A 21,711-nucleotide genomic window follows, 5' to 3' on the forward strand; every position below is an offset into this window, starting at 1 on the left:
GTTGTGGACAGGTGTCTTTTATACCGATAATGAGTTAAAACAGGTGCCATTAATTCAGGTAACGAGTGGAGCCTCGTTAGACCTCGTTAGAAGAAGTTAGAACTCTTTGACAGCCAGAAATCTTGCTTGTTGTAGGTGACCAAATACTTATTTTCCACTCTAATTTAGAAATAAATTCTTTAAAAATCAAACAATGTGATTTTCTGTTTTTTTTTCTCCATTCTGTCTCTCATGTTTGAGGTTTACCCATGTTGACAATTACATGCCTCGCTAATAATTTCAAGTGGGAGAACTTGCACAATTGGATGTTGACTAAATACTTGTTTGCCCCACTGTAGCGCTTTGCCGCCTCGGTTAAAATTAATAGTACTAAAAGCATCTTTTGTTTGAGAATCGGTTTTAGAAATAAGGAAATCCTTATTATTTTGCCTCATCTACATCAAATTATAATCAATAGAATAATTTATATTAATACTTTGTCGCAGCTCCCAGTTAAGGTACATGTATGTAAAGTGCATAGCGGCTCACAGCTACCTTACGTAATATTTGCGAGGTTTTCTTGTGGCAATAGTACGACTAATCTCATAGTCCTTTTTAAAAATGTATTAATTTGGCCCTAATACTCATCATATCAACGTTCATCATTGAGTTTTGTTTTTTTTTTCACGAACTTCACTACAGTGATAGTGACGCTTATTAATCTATCTGTCACTCTCTGTCCAGAACGCTTACGCTTACTGCCTTTTCCTCAACAAAAACTGTTTCTGATTTTTACGGTATACCCGCTGCTAATCTGGACTGGGTTTTTCAGATATATTCTGCACCTGGTTAGCCCATTAGTGGGAGCTCAATAACATTTAAAAATGCCTGCAGCATAAGACACTCTAAAACATAGGCAAAATAATATGCGTACATTTTTTCTACGTGAGCTTTTGAAATATAAACATCTTTGTGAAAGGTCACTCCTGTGGAAAGAAACTTTATCGTATTCAAGTTTAAAGACATATTTATATACAAGTTAAAAATATCCCTGTGAGAAATTCATAGCAAACTTAAATGAAAGTTTGTATAACATATACAAATAATCAAGAAGTTAAAAAATTAATATAAACTGCAGTTTTTTAGGACATTATTAAAAGAATCAGAATCGAGAATCATTTGGAACCGGAATCGAAACTTTATCATATTCAAGTTTAAAGACTGATATTTATATACAAGTTAAAAATATCCGTTTTAGAAATTCATAGCAAACTTAATTGAAAGTTCATATTATATAAATAATGAAAAAGTTAAAAAATTAATATAAACTGCAATTTATTTGACCTTGCCTACTAAAAGAATTGGAATCGAGAATTGTTTGGAATCAGAATCGAAACGTGGAATCGGAACCGTGACATTTCAAATTCAAAAGATGCACAACCCTTTTTATAGGTCACTTTATGTTCATTTCAGGCCATTTACAGGTCACTTCCTGTTCATTTCGTGTCACTTCCTATTCATTTAGGGACATTCACAGGTCATGCCCTGTTCAGAAACCCAAAATCAGCAGGAAATGGCCCACAAATGGCCCAAAATCAATAGGAAATGACCAAAAATGAATACAATCTAGAGTATATGGGAGAAAGATTTCCTGACTATTGACTACTGATTATTGCTGCATCGCCATATCGTGAGATAATCGTTATCGTGAGCCTTGTATCGCAAATCCTGTCGTATCGTGAGGTACCAAGAGGTTCCATGGTCATGTGAATAGGAACAATTTTTACAGTTGTCAGGTATCTCGGGTCATTAAATGCAATGTGCAAACAGTCAAAATGAGACAAATTCGACTTAGCTGCAAATGCCATTTCATGCAGACCCCAGTGGATGCTTGTGTAACGCCACAATTTTTTGTATTGTATTTTAGTGTTTGTAAATATTCACGCTCAAGTGGAGCAAAGAAGTTTTTTTTTTTTTCTTACTGGAGTTGAGGGTCTGCCTGGTTTTGGCACTGGTGCAGTAGGCTTCAATGACTTTTAAGATCTGGGCATCTTCTTCCAGAGCAGCAGTGCCTATAGATAATAATAGGTTATTGCTTCCATCTAAGTTAAAAGAAACCAATACTCTTTTTGTTGGACATAACATTTATTAATGTGGCCGGTATTCATCTGCACAGCGTCATACAGCGAGATAATATTTTGGTTGCAGTATCAAATGTTCAAGGGAAGAAAACTTACTCTTTCTCAAGGCAAACTCCTCCTCAGACTGTTTCCTCTCTGGTTTGCGCTTAGGAAGGAGTTTCTTGACACTCTTGGGACTTTTACTTAGATCCTGCACATAAAGAGAGGCCAAGACTTAGTTTTTCAGCAATAACCAATACCTAGATATTCTCCAACTCCAAAAATTGGATGCAAATGTATGCGGTCGTGGATTTAACATATTATGGCTAATTGTATTGTGATGCCCCACTGGATGCTTTAATCATGATAAATGTAACAACTTCAGGGTTTTCCAAATAAACATGTGAAAAATAAGAGAACTTCAACTGAAGTTAAGGAAAAGATGCCTATATTGCACCACTATATTTATTGAAAAATAGAAAAATAGTGCAAATATCAGTTTTTTTTAGCAAGTGATATGTGCCAAATAGGCACTTATTCTGTCCTTAATGTGAGCGTGAGTACACAAATCGACAGATAGCAAACAGAAGAAGTCAGACGCTGGAGTAAAGTTGAATTGGCTTTAATGAGGTCAGCTTTTTCTTAACAAGAGCACTAATAGTTTTTCGTAAAACTGAAAACAACATTGTGTCAAAAATATGAAATAAAGTCACAAAATAAAGCAAAGTATACACTACATGTCAATTTGAATAGCAACTGGTCGTACAGCTTGCAAGCAATGAAATAATGCAGTGCTTCTCAATTATTTTCTGTTACGCCCCCCCCAAGCAAGACGTAAATGTTTCGCGCCCCCCCAAACTATCTGCCGCCACTGTAAATAGTATCATTTGTCTATAAAATTACTATCATAAATACGCATCTGTCTAACACTGTGTCCTTTTTTTCCTAATAAAGAAAAAAAGTAACATAGATCAACTTATAATAAAGTATAACTTTATTAACGTTGTTTTGTTTGTAACAGAGAAGACTTGATGAGCATCAATTTGCCTGAATTTTAAAAAAAGTCAACGTTCAAACTGTAAAAATACACTCAAGGTACATTTTTGACCATTTGATACAGAAAAATAAAATAATAAAATCAGTAAATAATAACAAATTCGAATTGATTAGAAACATTCACTCATGAGGACAATATGCCAAAAAATTTGACCGAAAAAAACAAAAGTGAATAAAAGAAAAAAAGAGTGTCCTTGGACAGAAGGACAGTTTTTATTTTTGCTGCTCACACTCAGTATTACCTCCTTTGCAATGGTGTGGAGTTATTTTGCAATGAGCATGCGATCAATGCTCACTGGTTTACTGATATAACACTGACAAAGCAGGACGATTGTTGGCAATATTCGGCACGTTTTCGCTGAAAAACAATCAAGCGGCTTATCAATGAGATTGGGGTCGAATGTCTTTAAGTGGCGTCTTAATTGATTTGGCTTCTGGCTGTCCGCTATAAATATTTTTGGACACAGTAAACAGTGGTATTTCCTCATCACACACTGTATTAAAAGTCAAAGCTAAAAGGCAAACGGCACGGAAAAAGCGCATTCTCGGCGGCCGAGGTAGAACCGTAGGTGAGGGCGGTCGACGTGAGGATCCCAAGCCGAAAATGGCACTTCTCGGGCGGCGACGTGAGAACCCGACAAGACCGTGGGTCGCTGCGTGAGTGATTCCTTTCGGAAAACGGCTTTCGAAAACGGCGGTGGCGCACTGCTCTTCATATCTGTTTTCTGTGTGCTGAGTGCTCTTCCTTAGTTCAAAAATACTGAACGCACTCTGTAAATGAGAGCGCCACTGCCACCCACTGAGTGGATGTGCAAGTACACGTTATTCCAGTACGGCGCAAAAAAAAAAAAAAAAAAGCATGTTCCCCGAGGACACATGCGCCCCCCCTGGCATCGCTCTGCGCCCCCCCAGGGGGGCGCGCCCCACTATTTGAGAAGTACTGAAATAATGTAACCGTGTTTTACCACAAATGCAAACAAAATGAAATATGCGTGTTGGGAACTTTTGTTAAAAAATAAATAAATAAAAATAAAAACTAAAAATCTCTACAGTAAACTAGTACCGTACATATTTCTATGGAAAAATCTCGGCCATGAGTACAAAACAAATGAAAAGCCAAGTTTGCCTTGTTTTGTCATCTAACCATGTATTCTTACATCTTCGTAAAATCTACTCCGTTTCATTGTAGGGTGGTTCATACCCCAAAAAACTTTCACTGTATAAGGGGAATCTAATAAATCATTCCTCCATTTTTCCACATGATGAGTCATGCTGCGTCCATTTTAACCTAAATTTAATGGTCCGTTTACATGGTGACGCTGCAACACCAAGACGCAACAATTGTGTTGCGGAATGGCCTCGCATTTACAGTGCCCTCCATAATTATTGGTACCCCTGGTTAAGATTAAGCTTGAGAACGATAAACCGATACGACCGGATATCCGGTTTTCCAGGCGAGAGATACAGATGTATCGATAGTAAAGTTACCATTCGACAGTAATTAGCCATTAAATATTCAGTGAACCGATAGTAGAAATAGAATTCGGCTATCGCGAGCACAAGAATCGGCTTCTAATGCCTAGTTCAATGCATTGCTTAATATGATAATTTAGCTTTTACTTCACATGCTGCGCCTGTGTCTTTCAGTGAATGGCACAAGTGCGCGACATTCACCACACAGCGATCGAGACCGCACGCATGATACACAAAGTCGTGGTTGCCAGAACTTCCCGTGCATTTCGGCAGAACCGCTACAAGTCGCCGTCATTACCCGATCGTCACGGGCGTGTCATAACAACGCGAGAGCTAACGAAACCACTGTAACGCACGCTCGGTAGCAATTTTTTCACAGCCCAAAACGAAACTAGTAGTGGCAACGGAGCAACATGCTAAAACAATGGACAGTCTAATCACCGACGGCAGCGACGTGCTGTGATTGATTTTCAACGCACCCAGGAAAACAAAAGTCGGACTTTGAAGTGATGAAGGCAGCCAGATCTGTTCGCATGGGACAGAGCTTGTGTGAAGTGTGGAGCGGTACAGAAATCTTGAGTCGTTTGAACCCTGAAAATTAACCCACAGCAATGCTGGAAAGGGCACCATATTGCTTCCACGAAACGCAGTCTGCTTAAACATGAACATGTGGATTAGTTGATCTTCCTCAAGAAAAATCTGCCCTTCAAAAAAGATATGGACAGTGATGAGCAATAAAAAATGAGGAAGCACAGGCATAAGTGAATGACTTTGCTGTGTATTAGGTTCAAGTAATGATTATTGACCCGTCTAAAATGCCATGTTTTTATTCCTCCAATTATACTAGTCGTAAAGCATAATTTATTATTTATTTATGTTAACACTAGCAGGTTTAATTTTTTTTTCATGAGCTGCTGCATATAATTAATATTTTTTGTTTGTAAGATATTTACAGTGAAAGTTTGCACTTAAATTACTTACCTCTTGTGTTAAAAACACCAGGAAATACAGTAATTGAATTACTGCACTTTATTGTTATCTGTGACTGGAGTTTTATTGTATTATCAATCCCATCCAACAAAATGACGGTCATATAGTAAGCCTTATTTTTTTTCTCATAAAAAAATAAAACATAATATTGGTATGAAATTTTGTTAATTTTGCTATTAAAAAATGTGGTCTTTTTTATATTTTTAAAATACTGTACGAGCACACACAACAAATGTTTACTATCGTACCGTTTTCACTCTGTATCGAACCGTATCGTTCTTAAACTGTATCGAATCGTATCGAATCGCTCGGCCTTAAAAATATATCGTTTTTTAATCGAATCGTAACCTGTGTATCTAGATACATATCGAATCGGCTTCATGCCAGAGATTCCCAACCCTAGTTAAGATGTGTTTTTTAGCTTCTAATTTTATTCTATTTTTTTCAAATAATATGGGACCTTAATGGAAAAAAAACAGAAAAATCCAATCTTCAATACAAGTGCATTTATTTAGTAGGGAAAAAATCCCACATAAAGAAATAATTATTTGACATCAAATAATGTGTGTCACAATTATTAGCACCCCTTGTGTTAATACTTTGTACAACCCCCTTTTGCCAACAAAACAGCACCTAATCTTCTCCTACAATGTTTCACAAGCTTGATTTTGTGTCTGGTGAACAATTTCTGTGTAGATTTAGCCATATGTTTAGGGTCATTGTCTTGCCGAAAGACCCAGTGACGACCCATCTTTAGCTTTCGGGCAGAGGGCAACAGATTTTGATTTAAAATGTCCTGGTATTTCAAAGTTCATGATGCCATGCACCCTAACAAGGTTCCATGGGCTTTGGAAGCGAAACAGCCCCACAGCATCACTGACCCACCCCCACGCTTCACAGTGGGTATAAGGGGCTTTTCAGCATACGCATCTTTCGTGGCACGCCAGACCCACTTAGAGTGTTTGTTGCCAAAAAGCTTCTTGGTCTCATCTGACCAAAGCACACAGTCCCAAGCCACCAAGATGAAGAGATCATCACACACCAAATGCAAATTGTAGCATTAGCATAGCAACTCTTGGAAAACTTCTCACACATAGTTTGTGGCGTCCAGGAGAGGTTGTTTTCCGTTTTTCTGCTGAGTGTGTAATATCATCACAAAGATGGTGATGTCCTTGTAGACTTTACAATGGTGTACCACACGCATGCTATTTTTAGACCGTGACGTCGCATCGTAAAGCAGAAGTAAAACTGAAATGCGACATTATAGACCCGCCCACGCATAGAAACCATGTTACTTGTGCTACTTTTCTCCGGTAATCTTTCAAAAACGAACATGCCGATCACACATTGCTTTTTTGGAACTTGTAAACACGACTCTAGACATTACGACATACGAAGGATGTTTTCTTCATACTTCCCAAAATCTCGGAGGAAAAAATGTAAAGAATGAATCAACTTGAGCGGACTTTTAACACCAGCTCGGAAGTAAACACAGTAAACATTTTTGGGTTGGCATTGTCTTTCAGAGGATAAAGAGGTAAGCCATTTTGATATTTTTAACTTATTTTTTAGCGTGACGTTCTGCCGTGCGGCTTCTGTCTGACAATGAATGACCTGAAAGGAATTAAAATGGTATCTGATTGCCACTGTTACCTTTTCTGTTGTAAAAAAACAACTTTAGTAAGGGGGAAGTGTAAATAAATTATAGAATTAAGATTTGTTATCAATGAAAAAATTAAAAGTGTTCGTTGGCTGTCACTGAGTAGCATTTGCGATCGGCACACAAAACTAAAAATATAAATTACCCCCAAGAACGGTCAGAGACATATATTATATCCTCTGGTTGTCCTACAAGAAAAACAGGGCTGGTGGTAAAGGATAGCTTGTTGAAACAGGAGAATGTCATTGTAAGTCGCGTAAGAAAAAGGTGTTGATAAAAAAGCTAAGGCTATGCTTCGGTCGGCTCGTTTTTTTCCTCTTTTTCAGCCCTCGACACTCAAGCCAACTCTTTAACTTAACATTTTTATGTTCTTCCACATCTTTGCAAGTGAATTTGGCACCAGGGACATAATTTTCGGACAGAATTGGCAGGTTTAGCTCTGTAAACATCTCCTTCGTACATGATTTCCATTCATTTCCTATTGGGGACAAACGGGGGCGTGTCCTCCCTTAGCAACAGTAGCTAACGTCATGAATAATAATGAACGGAAGTGACGTGTTGCTTGCGGTACGCCATTATGTGCTCATCTGTCAATGTTCATTCGAAATTGTTGGAAACCGTTTAGTTATATATTTATTCATGGCCTAAAATATCTGAAGTTTACCGACAAAAACATTTTATAGAATTGTCGACTAAAACTAGACTAAATTTTTCAGTTTTCGTTTAACTGAAACAAGACGAACACATTTTGAAACAACTAAAATATGACTAAGACTAATAAGTATTTTCTAGAGATGCACGATAATATCGGTCACCGATAATTATCGGCCGATAATGGCAATTATGACGTCACACAGATAATCCAGATAAAACGAAATTCAACCGATAATGCAATCCGATAATTATATACTTGATTTAGCCTCCAAATGTGCGCAATCAACAGTTTTGTCCACTTCTGCTAGTTTTAAGGAGGTGTTTTTGCAGTGTAGTAATGTGATATATGTTAGGAATGGCTTACTTTTAAAGGCATTTTTGTGCACCTTGGGTGTTTACTCTAATTGTTGCCAAAAGCTAACCATTACACATCATTGCCATTGTTTAGTTGTTGGAATTTACTACTTGTTCACATTTAATGTGGAAAAAAATAGGACTAAATTACATTTTTGCACAGTAACATTTGCTCTTTGTATACTTTAAAATTTTACACACATATTTGAATAGAATTATCGGCGTGACATTATCGGTTATCGGGTTGAAGGGGCAGGAAATTATCGGTTATCGATATCGGTTGAAAAATGTATTATCGTGCATCACTAGTATTTTCGTCCAAAAAAGACTAGGAAGAAAACCAAAAGTGCTGTCAAAAACAACACTGATTATGTGGATAGACAACAGAAGCTGTTAATGTTTCTCTAGTGTTTTCCACCCTTAAACAACCCATAATTGATTGATAGTTTTTATCATTCATTGACTTTCTTCTCCGATCATCACGCCTCACCTCCTTATAGCAGAGGGCTGCAGAGGGTCGTAGAGGGGGTGCAGGCCGCAGGCAGCTTAAGCTCCAAGGTTTGGGGGTGTTGGGAGGTTCCAGGGGGCCCCACATCATAGTACTGTGGGATGTCCCATGGGAGGAAGGATGGGGCAGGGTGTGGTAGGTGGGGGCCACTGTCATGGCCCTGCCTTCTGCGTGCCGGGACGGAGTGACGGGATGAGATGGAAGCTAAAGGGCCAAAGTGTTTAAAATATTATAAAGGAAATACAAATAGAAGTATAAAAAAAGGTTTGTGATCCTGACAGTGTGGCAGGGAACAGTAAGAGGTTTGTGGCTCGGCGCCGTGGCTGCAGTGTGCTTGATCTGCCGAGTTAGATGCTCCACCCAGTCCTGCAGATCCTGCTGGTTGGTGCACGACACCTGAAGTCGCTCAAACATGGGGCCTGCCAAAAAACAACATGTTAAGCTCATGTGATAACATACAAAGAAATGTATTATGTTGCATATGACGAAGCATGTTACCGCTGAGCTCAAATGCATTTTTGTGGGCTTCGCAATCTTCGAGCTTGCCCACCGACATGCTAGCTAAAGGCAGTTTACCCTGCGGATAGAAAACTCAGCATGAGACCCGAGATCAAAATGAGAAAGAATCAGGGGAGCACATTCCTCAGGACTAACCTGGAATATGAAGCCGCTCATCCTGGGGCTGGCCGACAACATGAGTAGAACATGTGGGAAAAGCATGATGTAACGCTCACTCTTTTCCTGAAAGATGAAAAGGAAAAGGTAGAGGGAGAAAAGTGGTTCTTAATGTATTATTAGCATGTAGTTGTTACGTTGAGCACTTTGCAAGGTTTTTGCACCCTTTTCAAAGTCAAATTTTTATGCGTTAAAACATTTTCAAGGGAACCGCGGATTGAAAGACAAGTAGTTCTTCAAAGATAAATGTTAGTACGAATTATACTAATTTGATATCAAAACCCCTCTTAATGTAATGTTTTCGTTTTGGTAAAATTTGTAAAATTTTAAACCAAAAAATTGACTAGTAGCTCGCCATTGTTGACGTCGCAGGGCGGTGACGTCACATGGCCACGCTGGCAGTACTGTCACTCTTTAACTATGTAAGGTAGTGATTTAAATGTGCCACAAGGTGTCGATGGAGAGTTTTAAATTAATTTGAGATCAAGCCAATGAGTGCATTCTGTCTGACGCCGTAGTTTTGTTTTTATCCACCAGAGCGGGTCCATTGTGCCTTACAGTGTATCACAAAAGTGAGTACACCTCTCGCATTTCTGCAGATATTTAAGTATATCTTTTCATGGGACAACACTGACAAAATGACACTTTGACACAATGAAAAGTAGTCAGTGTGCAGCTTATATAATAGACTTGATCTATTTCCCCCTAAAAATAACTCAAAATATAGCCATTAATATCTAAACTCCTGGCAACAAAAGTGAGTACACCCCTTACAAACTATGTACATCCCTAAATGTCCAAATAGAGTACTGCTTGTCATTTTCCCTCCAAAATGTCATGTGACTCATTACAGCAGTGCTGTCATTATTGCTGCAGAGATTGAAGAGGTGGTGGGGGGGTGGGGGGGGCAGCCTGTTAGTGCTCAGACCATACGCCGCACTCTACATCAAATTGGTGTGCATGGCTGTCACCCCAGGAGGAAGCCTTTTCTGAAGACGGTACACAAGAAAGCCCGCCCATCTCATCATACCATAGGACATGGTTCTAGTAATCCATGTGCTTTGTTGGCACGTCTTCAGCAAACTGTTTGCGGGCCTTCTTGAAGATTCAAAATGAGGGGAAAAAGTAGCGGCTTATAGTCCGAAAATTACGGTTAGTGCACGGCTATCAATAAAACAAATACAGACCATAAAAAGCTTTACGGCAGACTACGTTTATTTCCCTGGCATTAAATGCATCGTCTAGAAATGTAATACCTACTGGAATTTTCCATTATTTTTAGGACAATTTAAGACCATGACTATCCAGATTTTTTAATTGAAGACATTTTAAGAATTTTTATTAAGGGGAACCCTGCTTTGGCCACCTGACTTTATAATAATACCGTATTGGCCCAAATATAAGACTGTGTTTTTTGCATTGAAATAAGACTGAAAAAGTGGGGGTCGTCTTGTATTCGCGGTCTAGACATTATACCCATTTACGACGCTAGATGGCGCCAGATATCATGGAAGCGATGTTCTGTCATGACAGATCTCAGCTACTCTTTTTAGTTTTACCAGTTTGCATTATTTTATTGCAATGTTTTTCCTTATTCAGATTTGTTTCAAGACTAGTTATGGTTAGACTTCACTTTGATGGCTAATGCAGTTACTGCAATTTTGTTGTTTTATCACAATATTGGTTTATTTACATTTCAAAAACCAGAAGCCATTCATTTGAGAATGTGATTGCATTTTAGTTACATATTTAAATGTTCAGATATTAAGATTTGAATGAGGCAAAATAAAAAAAATCTTTCAAATACATTGTTATAATCATGTTTCAGATGTACTGTAATTATATTCTGTATAAAAATTTGGTGTTCAAAAATTCTTTTTTCAAACTTGAGTCTTGAAAAATAGGGGGTCGTCTTATTATCAGGGCCGTCTTATATTTGGTCCATTACAGTAATAAGTGGCATTACTAGCACTACCTCTGCTACAGGAGTGTGCACCAGGACCTGACTCATGTACAGCACCGAGCCCAGCGTCTTGATGTCGTCACCCTCCCACAACCGGATGGATTCAGTCAGGATCTGCAGCTCCAGCTCCTTACGCTTCCGCACCTCCTGGCACTGTGCCTAGCGTAGCATAAACAGGTAAACATTTAGAATTGGTATCAAACTCTTGCCAAAACTTATAGCTAAAAGACACACAAGTTGCCCTTACAGATAGATTTTTGAAAGTAGCCATGCACTTATGGATGTCACTTCTGTCAGGGTGACTCTCCTGAAAGACAGCAGATGTATTGTGTCACAATCAGGCAATAAATATTATAATACGATGTGGAAATTTACACACCTCCATGTGGCGCTCTAGCTCCTTGAGCAGGGTGGGGTATTTGTCAAGCCTCATGAAAGGCTTACTAAGGCCCGTGGTGAGGGTGAGGATCCCCGGGGTGACAGCCCCTCTGCCCTCCATGAATTCCCCGAGTGCCTCACTGCAGTAAACATTTTTTTTGTTTAAGTCAACTCATGTCAATAAATAAAAACTTGTTGAATGTGGCTGTTGCATTCAAAGGCCAACCTGTGTTGCGTAAGCACATTAACTGCACAGGGATGGTTTGAGCAGTACGCCACGTAAAGAGCCTTCATTTGCGGCATAAGGTTGAGGAAGAAGCCTCCCACCCTTTGCTGACTCTCGGGAAGCCTTCAAGAAACAAAAGGGAATGTGTTAACTAGGCAAAACATGAGGTGCCACCTATATATAAAATATTTATTTAATATCAATAAAGAATTGACTTCTCTATATCTTTAATCATGTGTTAGCACTAGCATAGAATTTCTGTGTGTTGTGTCTAATTTGTCTTTCAGCTGCAACTGATATTGAGGAACGTGCGCCTAAGAGAATGTCATACAATATACAGTGGGGCAAATAAGTATTTAGTCAACCACCAATTGTGCAAGTTCTCCTACTTGAAAAGATTAGAGAGGCCTGTAATTGTCAACATGGGTAAACCTCAACCATGAGAGACAGAATGTGGAAAAAAAACAGAAAATCACATTGTTTGATTTTTAAAGAATTAATTTCCAAATTAGAGATGGAAAATAAATATTTGGTCACCTACACACAAGCAAGATTTCTGGCTGTCAAAGAGGTCTAACTTCTTCTAACGAGAAATTAACGAGGTCCAACGAGGCTCCACTCGTTACCTGGATTAATGGCACATGTTTTAACTCATTATCGGTATAAAAGACACCTGTCCACAACCTCAGTCAGTCACACTCCAAATTCCACTATGGCCAAGACCAAAGAGCTGTCGAAGGACACCAGAGACAAAATAGTAGACCTGCACCAGCCTGGGAAGACAGAATCTGCAAAAGGTAAAACGCTTGGTGTAAAGAAATCAACTGTGGGAACAATTAGTAGAAAATGGAAGACATACAAGACCAATGATAATCTCCCTCGATCTGGGGCTCCATGCAAGAACTCACCCCGTGGCGTCAAAATAACAACAAGAACGTTGAGAAAAAATCCCAGAACCACATCGGGGGACCTAGTGAATGACCTACAGAGAACCTGGACCACAGTAACAAAGGCTACTGTCAGTAACACAATGCGCCGCCAAGGACTCAAATCCTGCACTGACAGACATGTCCCCCTGCTGAAGAAATACACGTCTAGGCCTGTCTGGGGTTCGCTAGAGAGCATTTGGATGATCCAGAAGAGGACTGGGAGAATGTGTTATGGTCAGATGAAACCAAAATAGAATTTTTTGGTAGAAACACAGGTTCTCGTGTTTGGAGGAGAAAGAATACTGAATTGCATTCGAAGAACACCATACCCACTGTGAAGCATGGGGGTGGAAACATCATGCTTTGGGTCTGTTTTTCTGCAAAGGGACCAGGACGATTGATTTGTGTAAAGGAAAGAACGAGGCCATGTATCGAGAGATTTTGAGTGAAAATCTCCTTCCATCAGCAAGACCATTGAAGATGAGACGTGGCTGGGTCTTTCAGCATGACAATGATCCCAAACACACAGCCAGGACAACAAAGGAGTGGCTTCGTAAGAAGCATTTCAAGGACCTGGAGTGGCCTAGCCAGTCTCCAGATCTCAACCCCATAGAAAATCTGTGGAGAGAGTTGAAAGTCCGTGTTGCACAACGGCAGCCCCAAAACATCACTGCTCTAGAGGAGATCTGCATGGAGGAATGGGCCAAAATACCAGCAACAGTGTGTGAAAAGCTTGTGAAGAGTTACAGAAAACGTTTGGCCTCCGTTATTGCCAACAAAGTGTACATACAGTTGTGGTCAAAAGTTTACATACACTTGTGAAGAACATAATGTCATGGCTCTCTTGAGTTTCCAGTTATTTCTATAACTCTGATTTTTCTCCGATAGAGTGATTGGAACAGATACTTCTTTGTCACAAAAAACATTCATGAAGTTTGGTTCTTTTATGACTTTATTATGGGTTAACAGAAAAAGTGATCAAATCTGCTGGGTTAAAAATATACATACAGCAACACGAATTAGCAATTTTGGCGAATCATTGACTTGAACAAGTCAGGAAAGTTACTTGGAGCCATTTCAAAGCAGCTGCAGGTCCCAAGAGCAACAGTGCAAACAATTGTTTTTAAGTATAAAGTGCATGGCACTGTTTTGTCACTGCCACGATCAGGAAGAAAACGCAAGCTATCACCTGCTGCTGAGAGAAAATTGGTCAGGAGGGTGAAGATTCAACCTAGAATCACCGAAAAGCAGATCTGCCAAGAATTACAAGCTGCTGGAACACAGGTGTCAGTGTCCACAGTCAATCGTGTTTTGCATCTCCATGGACTGAGAGGCTGCCGTGCAAGAAGGAAGCCCTTGCTCTAAAAGCGGCACCTTAAGGCTCGACTGAAGTTTGCTGCTGATCACATGGACAAAGATAAGACCTTCTGGAGGAAAGTTCTGTGGTCAGACGAAACAAAAATCGAGCTGTTTGGCCACAATGCCCAGCAATATGTTTGGAGGAGAAAAGGTGAGGCCTTTAACCCCAAGTACACCATACCTACCGTCAAGCACGGTGGTGGTAGTATCATGCTGTGGGGCTGTTTTGCTACCAATGGAACTGGTGCTTTACAGAGAGTAAATGGGATAATGAAGAAGGAGGATTACCTTCAAATTCTTCAAGATAACCTAATGTCATCAGCCCGAAGATTGGGTCTTGGGCGCAGTTGGGTGTTCCAACAGGACAATGACCCCAAACACACATCAAAAGTGGTAATGGAATGGCTAAATCAGGCTAGAATTAAGGTTTTCGAATGGCCTTCCCAAAGTCCTGACTTAAACCCCATTGAGAACTTGTGGACAATGCTGAAGAAACAAGTCCATGTCAGAAAGCCATCAAATTTAACTGAACTGCACCAATTCTGTCAAGAGGAGTTGTCAAAGATTCAACCAGAAGCTTGCCAGAAGCTTGTGGATGGCTACCAAAAGCGCCTAATTGAAGTGAAAATGGCCAAGGGACATGTTACCAAATATTAGCGCTGCTGTATGTATATTTTTGACCCAGCAGATTTGATCACTTTTTTCAGTTCACCCATAATAAAGTCATAAAAGAACCAAACTTCATGAATGTTTTTTGTGACAAAGAAGTATCTGTTCCAATCACTCTATCAGAGAAAAATCAGAGTTGTAGAAATAACTGGAAACTCAAGAGAGCCATGACATTATGTTCTTCACAAGTGTATGTAAACTTTTGACCACAACTGTAACAAAGTATTGAGATGAACTTTTGGTATTGACCAAATACCTTTTTTCCACCATGATTTGCAAATAAATTCTTTAAAAATCAAACAATGTGATTTTCTATTTTTTTTTCCCACATTCTGTCTCTCATGGTTGAGGTTTACCCATGTTGACAATTATAGGCCTCTTTAATATTTTCAACTGGGAGAACTTGCACAATTAGTGGTTGACGAAATACTTATTTGCCCCACTGTAGGTAATACATTAGGATGTACAATGGCTGCAGAACATTACTGATACTTCCGCTATTTTGGGTTTACTCGGGGAATGAGAACTATCAGCCAGGATTCTGAACTTGTTATCTTTGGAATTAATACACTCTGATGAAATTGCAACTTCAGGACTCACGTCTTTACACTATTACTTAATTATTAGTATACTCTTGCTCGCGGGTAATGGACATGACGAAAAGTATACATTATTAATTAATCAAGTATTAACATAATTAATATTGTTTGCCCTGTCGCCATTTCTAACAAAACTGTATACCTGGACTTCACATAACGAGCTTTGTAGTACAGGAGGCCAACACTAGATGGCTCTACATGTCTAGGTATGCTAGGCATCAGGACCCTGCTGTTGCTGCTGCAGTGGGACGGGTGCTAGAGGGGGGGGGGTGAGACTTACTTGGTGCATTCCTCCAGTGATTGGACAAGCATCTGTTGAAACGTGCTGATTTCTTCCAGATTTCCCAGGATAAGAGATACATCAGCACTGCTCACCCTGGAGGGGTGGACAGATTGCAGTTGTTTAGTTGAACATGTTTTACAATGTGGCTCTGATAGTGCAATGCGGTCCTACTTTTCAAAGGTCTGAAGAGGACGCAGGTAATTTGCGAGGAGGCTCTGGAGGTCCTTAGAATATTCTGTCTCTGTTTCTAAAATGTTCTGCAACACCTATAATACAAGATTGAAAATTCAAGGAAAATACCTGTACATGATAATGCTGAAAATTCCGATCCCGTCATTTTCAAAGTATCGGAATCAGCAAAAAAATATCGGACATGCCTTTTTTTAATATATATATATATATTTTAAATAAATTGTTTCTAATTGTATTTAACTTTAGACATAATATGTTACATTCATCCAGAGTCTTTAGTTTAGGCTTAAGGTAGGGTTATCAAATTTATCCCGTTAACAGCGGTAACTATTTTTTTTTTTTTTATTTATCACGTTAAATATTTAGCGCAATTAATGCATGCGCTGCACGGCCCACTCACGCATTGTCACGTTCAGTCTGTAATGGCGCCGTTTTCCCTATATATAGAGCTAAAAGGCAGCATAAAATGAGTAGAGTGAATTTTGGCAGCCTTTGGAGCCTTTTTTTGATTGGCTAAAGCCTTACAATTCCTCTCCCTATGATTAGAAACATTGTGGGAAGAAATGTGGGGAAGAAAGGTAGTTATTGATGTTTTTCTTAACTCCCTATGTTATTTCCCAACGCAGAGAAGATATATCAATTGGTACCACTACGCACAGTCATGGGTGCACTTCCCATCATGCATTTGGGCAGAACAGATGGCTACAGTATCATTTACTGAAAGCTCAACAAATACACTACATGGCAATATTTAGTCACAATATACAAAGTCACATTTATCCTTTAAGAATTACAAGTCTTTCTCTCCGTGGATCCCTCTCACAGAAAGAATGTTAATAATGTAAATGCCATCTTCAGGATTTATTGTCATAATAAACAAATACAGTACTTATGTACTGTGTGTTGAATGTATATATTCGTCCGAGTTTTATTCATTTTTTTCTTAATGCATTGCCAAAATTTATATGATCAGGAAAAATTATCGGGAATGATTGGAATTGAATCGGGAGCAAAAAAAAAGCAATCGGATCGGGAAATATCAGGATCGGCAGATACTCAAACTAAAATGATCGGGATCGGATCGGGAGCAATCAGGAGCAAAAAAACATGATCGGAACAACCCTATTGAAAATGCAACTGTGTGTGACGTATATACCAAGTTATAGTATGTCTTGCTTATGGCAGATGTGTCGAAGCCTTTAGGCGGACTTTTGAGGGTACCGGACTTCGGTGAGACTTGTTTGTCTATGGAAAAAAATGAATTCAGTTATCGGTGTCAGAAATTAAAAATTCCATTCAAGCTTCCAGGTAAAAAACACGAAACTCACCAGAGCCTTTGGCTTCACGGACGTAGTTGCTAGGAAACCATCCAGTCTTGCCGTTGAGGGTCCCCTCCCACCAGCCTCCATCCTCTTGACGAGTCACGCTGATGATGTCACCCTTATTAAAGGTGAGCTCATCCTCATTGGTTTGCAGGAAGTTGAAACGCGCCTTTACCAGCAGCTGCTGCCCGCAGTTCTCTGACATGTCCTGAAATAAAATACAACAGTGCTAACCATTTTTCTTTATGTGATCTTATATAAAAAAAACATTCCCTAAGGAAGCGATTTTTTTTTCTACAATAAATGCTATATTTCTTCCAAACTCATGAATCAGTTTTTTAAATTCTTGCTGCTTCATACTCATTTTCAAATGACTATTCCAACCATATTGTCTGTCATTTTTGAGAAATCTTTTCACATTGGAGTGTTCTTTAGATGAGTTAAGACTTCAAATGTTTCCACTAAGCAATGCCTTTGGATGCACAATGGCAGGCATTTTTTTCCATGCCATCAATAGCTATTGATGTGAACAATACACTTTATTCCATTCAATTCATTTAAATCGTTGCACTTACCAGACTGCGAAACTGGTTCTGTAGCAGCTTGGAGGATCGACCCAATGAAGCCTGGGAGGCCAGAGACTCGAAAGACTTAATACGGTGGGCGGAAGAATGTCGGGCACACACAGAATCACTGCCCACGCCAATATCTGGTGAGGAAAGGCCAGGAATAAAAATATGTTACAACTCGTAGCTGCAGTCAGTGCCTACACATGCTCATTGACTACGCAACTGTCTTTTAATACAAACACTTAGTCATAGAAAACTCTCACACTAAAAGCTGCTCTTAAACATAATATCCCACAATATTAGCAGTTAATTTTACTCGGAATCTTGCTCGGCCACTTTCAGACATAGGGAAATGTAACTGTATTTATCAGGCCCGAAGGTTAAATATTGTACCAAGCTAACCTATTAACCCTTTAACACCGAACGTGTCAGCAGCGACGCGTTTACGCATGACGTCTTTGAAGCTTCGTCACGCTGTAATTACGTCACCCACGTGCCACTGGTTGGTCTCATTTGAAAGTGCGGAAGTTGATGTCCACATCAGTTTTTATTTGAAGTAAATCGACCAAGAAAAACGGGAGATAATGTCATTTGAGTTTTATTGCACTCATAAATATGCATTAAAACGCTGCATTGACCATGTATATATCTCCATATTTCCATCATTTCTTGTCCTTTTTCAAAACCGAAAGCAGCACAAAAGATTACATATCCCAAGAGCCGTTGTGATGTCAGAAGGACGAACCGAATGTGGACATTTTTAATCAATTTCCGAGCGAGGCGCCAACTAAGGAAAAGGAGGCATGCGAACCAAGCAACGGCCGGTTGGATTGAGCGAGCAACTTTGAAACGTGCAGAATGAATCTAAAACTAAATTTAGGGCAAGCTAATGCATTATTTCATTAACTCAAGGAAGAAGATGAGCCGTATTTGTCGTTGTTTTCCTGGGATGAGTCGGCGTCTCTGCGAGTAGAAGTGACAGCAGCGCGCAAACAGTGAAAGAGTAGACTGTGTGACGTTGTGTGTGACGCAGCTCCGTGACCTGATCATGCAGAAGCTTTAGTGAGTGCGCAAAAAAAAAAAAAAAAATTATTGGGTCGTATGCCAGAAAATTTTGAATTGAACTGATCTACTTGTCAATATTTTTGAAAATACTTTTTTTAATGTTATATATATTTATTCTTCACTATAATCTTTTCAATTTTTCTGAAGATGAGTGTTCGAGAAGCTTGATTGCATGTACGTATATACTTTAGATAATGTGATGGGTATAATACCTAACTTCACAAAGAGATATCCTCCAAACCCTTTTTGTGTTAGATGATATACATTTTTTCTCACTATTTTCCACTATATATAACCTGTTTTGACCATAGTACGTGTAAAGGCCAAAAACGCCTATGACCATACTTGCTGTTTGTGTCAAATTGTCAAACATAAAACAATTCAATCTTATTTTTTTCTATTGAATGTTTATCCTAACAAGTTGAATAAATATTATCAAGCTTCAAAACGGTTGGTGGAGCATGTTTGGTTGTCAATGGGACATCAACATTACAAATTTTGAAAAAATATTTTGGGATTTTTTTTGTCTTTTTGGGTCCAAAATGTGGATTATAATTGGTCAGTGAAGAAAACAACAGTTTGGACATTAAGTTCAAGGTGTCCTGAAAAAAGGGGCCCAACTTGGCCAATGTGAACATTTTTTTTCTTTGAAATATAAAGGCAACATCAAATGCATGCAAATTCAGCCAAAATAGGCTTAGGTGTTAAAGGGTTAATTTGCAAAAAAACACTGAACAAAGACAGCTCTCAATCACGTTTATCTAAAATATATTAACAGTAATAGGAATAAAACTATGAAGCGTCGCACAGCCGTCTCAATCAAAAGTTGTTTTTCCCAAAAAGCCTTCAGATCGGGGAACAGTTGTCAGATGTTTTGTTAAAAAGCTGGTTAATAACTACGCTCTGACATGGAACATAACCTGTTGGAATCAAACATAACACTGCCCGGGAAAGCTCTGGGCATTTGACTATGTCACAACATGGTAGATTTCCAGGTAATATCCCAAAAAACAACCCGGGTAATTGCTTTCAGACATGAGCGCGACCTGGGTAAATACTAAAAGGGTCGGTAAGGGGCTTTATAGTCATACAAACCTGCTGTCACTTTATTCAGAGCCACGAGAGTACTCAGCACCTTTGAGAAATTTAGGCCAAGCAGCAGGTCAGTGGCTTCAAATGGCTGTGGATGAGAGAGAAGTTTTAGTGTACCATTCACAACGCATAGGGTAATTTTCAGATTATCTGCCACTATTTTCCCCCACTACTTTCAACCATTATAGCCCAGTGCGGGGAACTTATAGATTTTTACAGTTTAATCATCTGCATTTCTTTAGGCGTAAATATGTCATAATACAATGTGGACCCCTGTGGCTTTTAGTCCAGTGCGGTTTAAACAAGAGCAAATGACGTTTTCTTGTGAAATAATTACTGATGAATAGATCAATGTGCATTATCCTAAATAGGGATGTCCCGATCCGATTATGTGATCCGAAATCTTTGGTACGTTTCTCAGATCAGAATTGAATTTCTCAAAAGTACTTGTCCAATCCTCACAACATTTTGCACAAGTAGCAAAACAACATGGATTACCTGCAAACGCCAGTTTTCTGTGCAAAATACTTTGTCTATCGCTCAAAATTAAATTTCTGTGTCAATGAACATGTCAGTGCTGTCAGAATTCATCACAAGGTCAGATAATCTTTTGGCTGGAAATGCACAGACAATTGACTTCTTATAGTAGTATTGTGACATTTTGTAACGACATGGAACTGGTCAATTGGTCACTGGGTGCCCTGGACAAGATCTTTTCTACAATGCGATCAGAACCTGGACAACGCGCCTGCCCAGGAAACACTTTCAAGTGGGGCAAATAAGTATTTAGTCAACCACTACTTGTGCAAGTTCTTCCACTTGAAAATATTAGAGAGGCCTGTAGTTGTCAACATGGGTAAACCTCAAGCATCAGAGACAGAATGTGGGGAAAAAAAATAAATAATGATTTTTAAATAATTTATTTGCAAATCATAGTGGAAAATAAGTATTTGGTCGATACCAAAAGTTCATCTCAATACTTTGTTATGTACCCTTTGTTGGCAGTAACAGAGGCCAAACAGTTTCTGTAACTCTTCACAAGCTTTTCACACACTGTTGCTAGTATTTTGGCCCATTCCTCCATGCAAATCTCCTCTTGACCAGTGATGTTTTGGGGCTGTCGTTGGGCAACACGGACTTTAAACTCCCTCCACAGATTTTCTATGGGGTTGAGATCTGGAGACTGGCTAGGCCACTCCAGGACCTTGAAATGCTTCTTACGAAGCCACTCCTTTGTTGCCCTGGCTGTGTGTTTTGGATCACTGTCATGCTGAAACACCCAGCCACATCTCATCTTCAATGCCCTTGCTGATGGAAGGAGATTTTCGCTCAAAATCTCTCGATACATGGCCCCATTCATTTTTCCTTTACACAGATCAGTCGTTTTGGTCCCTTTGCAGAAAAACAGCCCCAAAGCATGATGTTTCCACCCCCATGCTTCACAGTGGGTATGGTGTTCTTCGGATGCAATTCATTATTCTTTCTCCTCCAAACACGAGAACCTGTGTTTCTACCCAATAGTTCTATTTTGTTTTTATCTGACCATAACACATTCTCCCAGTCCTCTTCTTGATCATCCAAATGCTCTCTAGCGAA

General features: G+C 39.3%; 1 protein-coding gene across 5 annotated transcripts in view; it reads right to left on the minus strand.

Annotated features, from left to right (window-relative positions):
- Positions 1–21,711, minus strand: part of LOC130926649 (rho guanine nucleotide exchange factor 7-like) — a 157,711-nt gene that overhangs the window by 21,841 nt on the left and 114,159 nt on the right. For all 5 annotated transcript variants that reach the window (XR_009066265.1, XM_057851670.1, XM_057851674.1 and 2 more), the window contains exons 6-21: positions 20,119–20,203; positions 17,965–18,098; positions 17,396–17,597; positions 17,224–17,312; positions 16,047–16,141; positions 15,873–15,968; positions 12,037–12,159; positions 11,812–11,950; positions 11,680–11,739; positions 11,445–11,591; positions 9,449–9,535; positions 9,293–9,371; positions 9,074–9,213; positions 8,777–8,998; positions 2,217–2,310; positions 1,962–2,051 (exon numbers count right to left, since the gene is read on the minus strand). Coding sequence is in view for 4 of the 5 variants with exons in the window: in XM_057851670.1 (XP_057707653.1) it covers positions 1,962–2,051; positions 2,217–2,310; positions 8,777–8,998; positions 9,074–9,213; positions 9,293–9,371; positions 9,449–9,535; positions 11,445–11,591; positions 11,680–11,739; positions 11,812–11,950; positions 12,037–12,159; positions 15,873–15,968; positions 16,047–16,141; positions 17,224–17,312; positions 17,396–17,597; positions 17,965–18,098; positions 20,119–20,203 (1,882 nt within the window). In the remaining variant the exon portion in view is untranslated. The remainder of the gene's footprint in view (positions 1–1,961; positions 2,052–2,216; positions 2,311–8,776; positions 8,999–9,073; positions 9,214–9,292; positions 9,372–9,448; positions 9,536–11,444; positions 11,592–11,679; positions 11,740–11,811; positions 11,951–12,036; positions 12,160–15,872; positions 15,969–16,046; positions 16,142–17,223; positions 17,313–17,395; positions 17,598–17,964; positions 18,099–20,118; positions 20,204–21,711) is intronic.

Source organism: Corythoichthys intestinalis, chromosome 12 (assembly GCF_030265065.1).
Source record: "Corythoichthys intestinalis isolate RoL2023-P3 chromosome 12, ASM3026506v1, whole genome shotgun sequence".
Lineage (NCBI taxonomy): Eukaryota > Metazoa > Chordata > Actinopteri > Syngnathiformes > Syngnathidae > Corythoichthys > Corythoichthys intestinalis.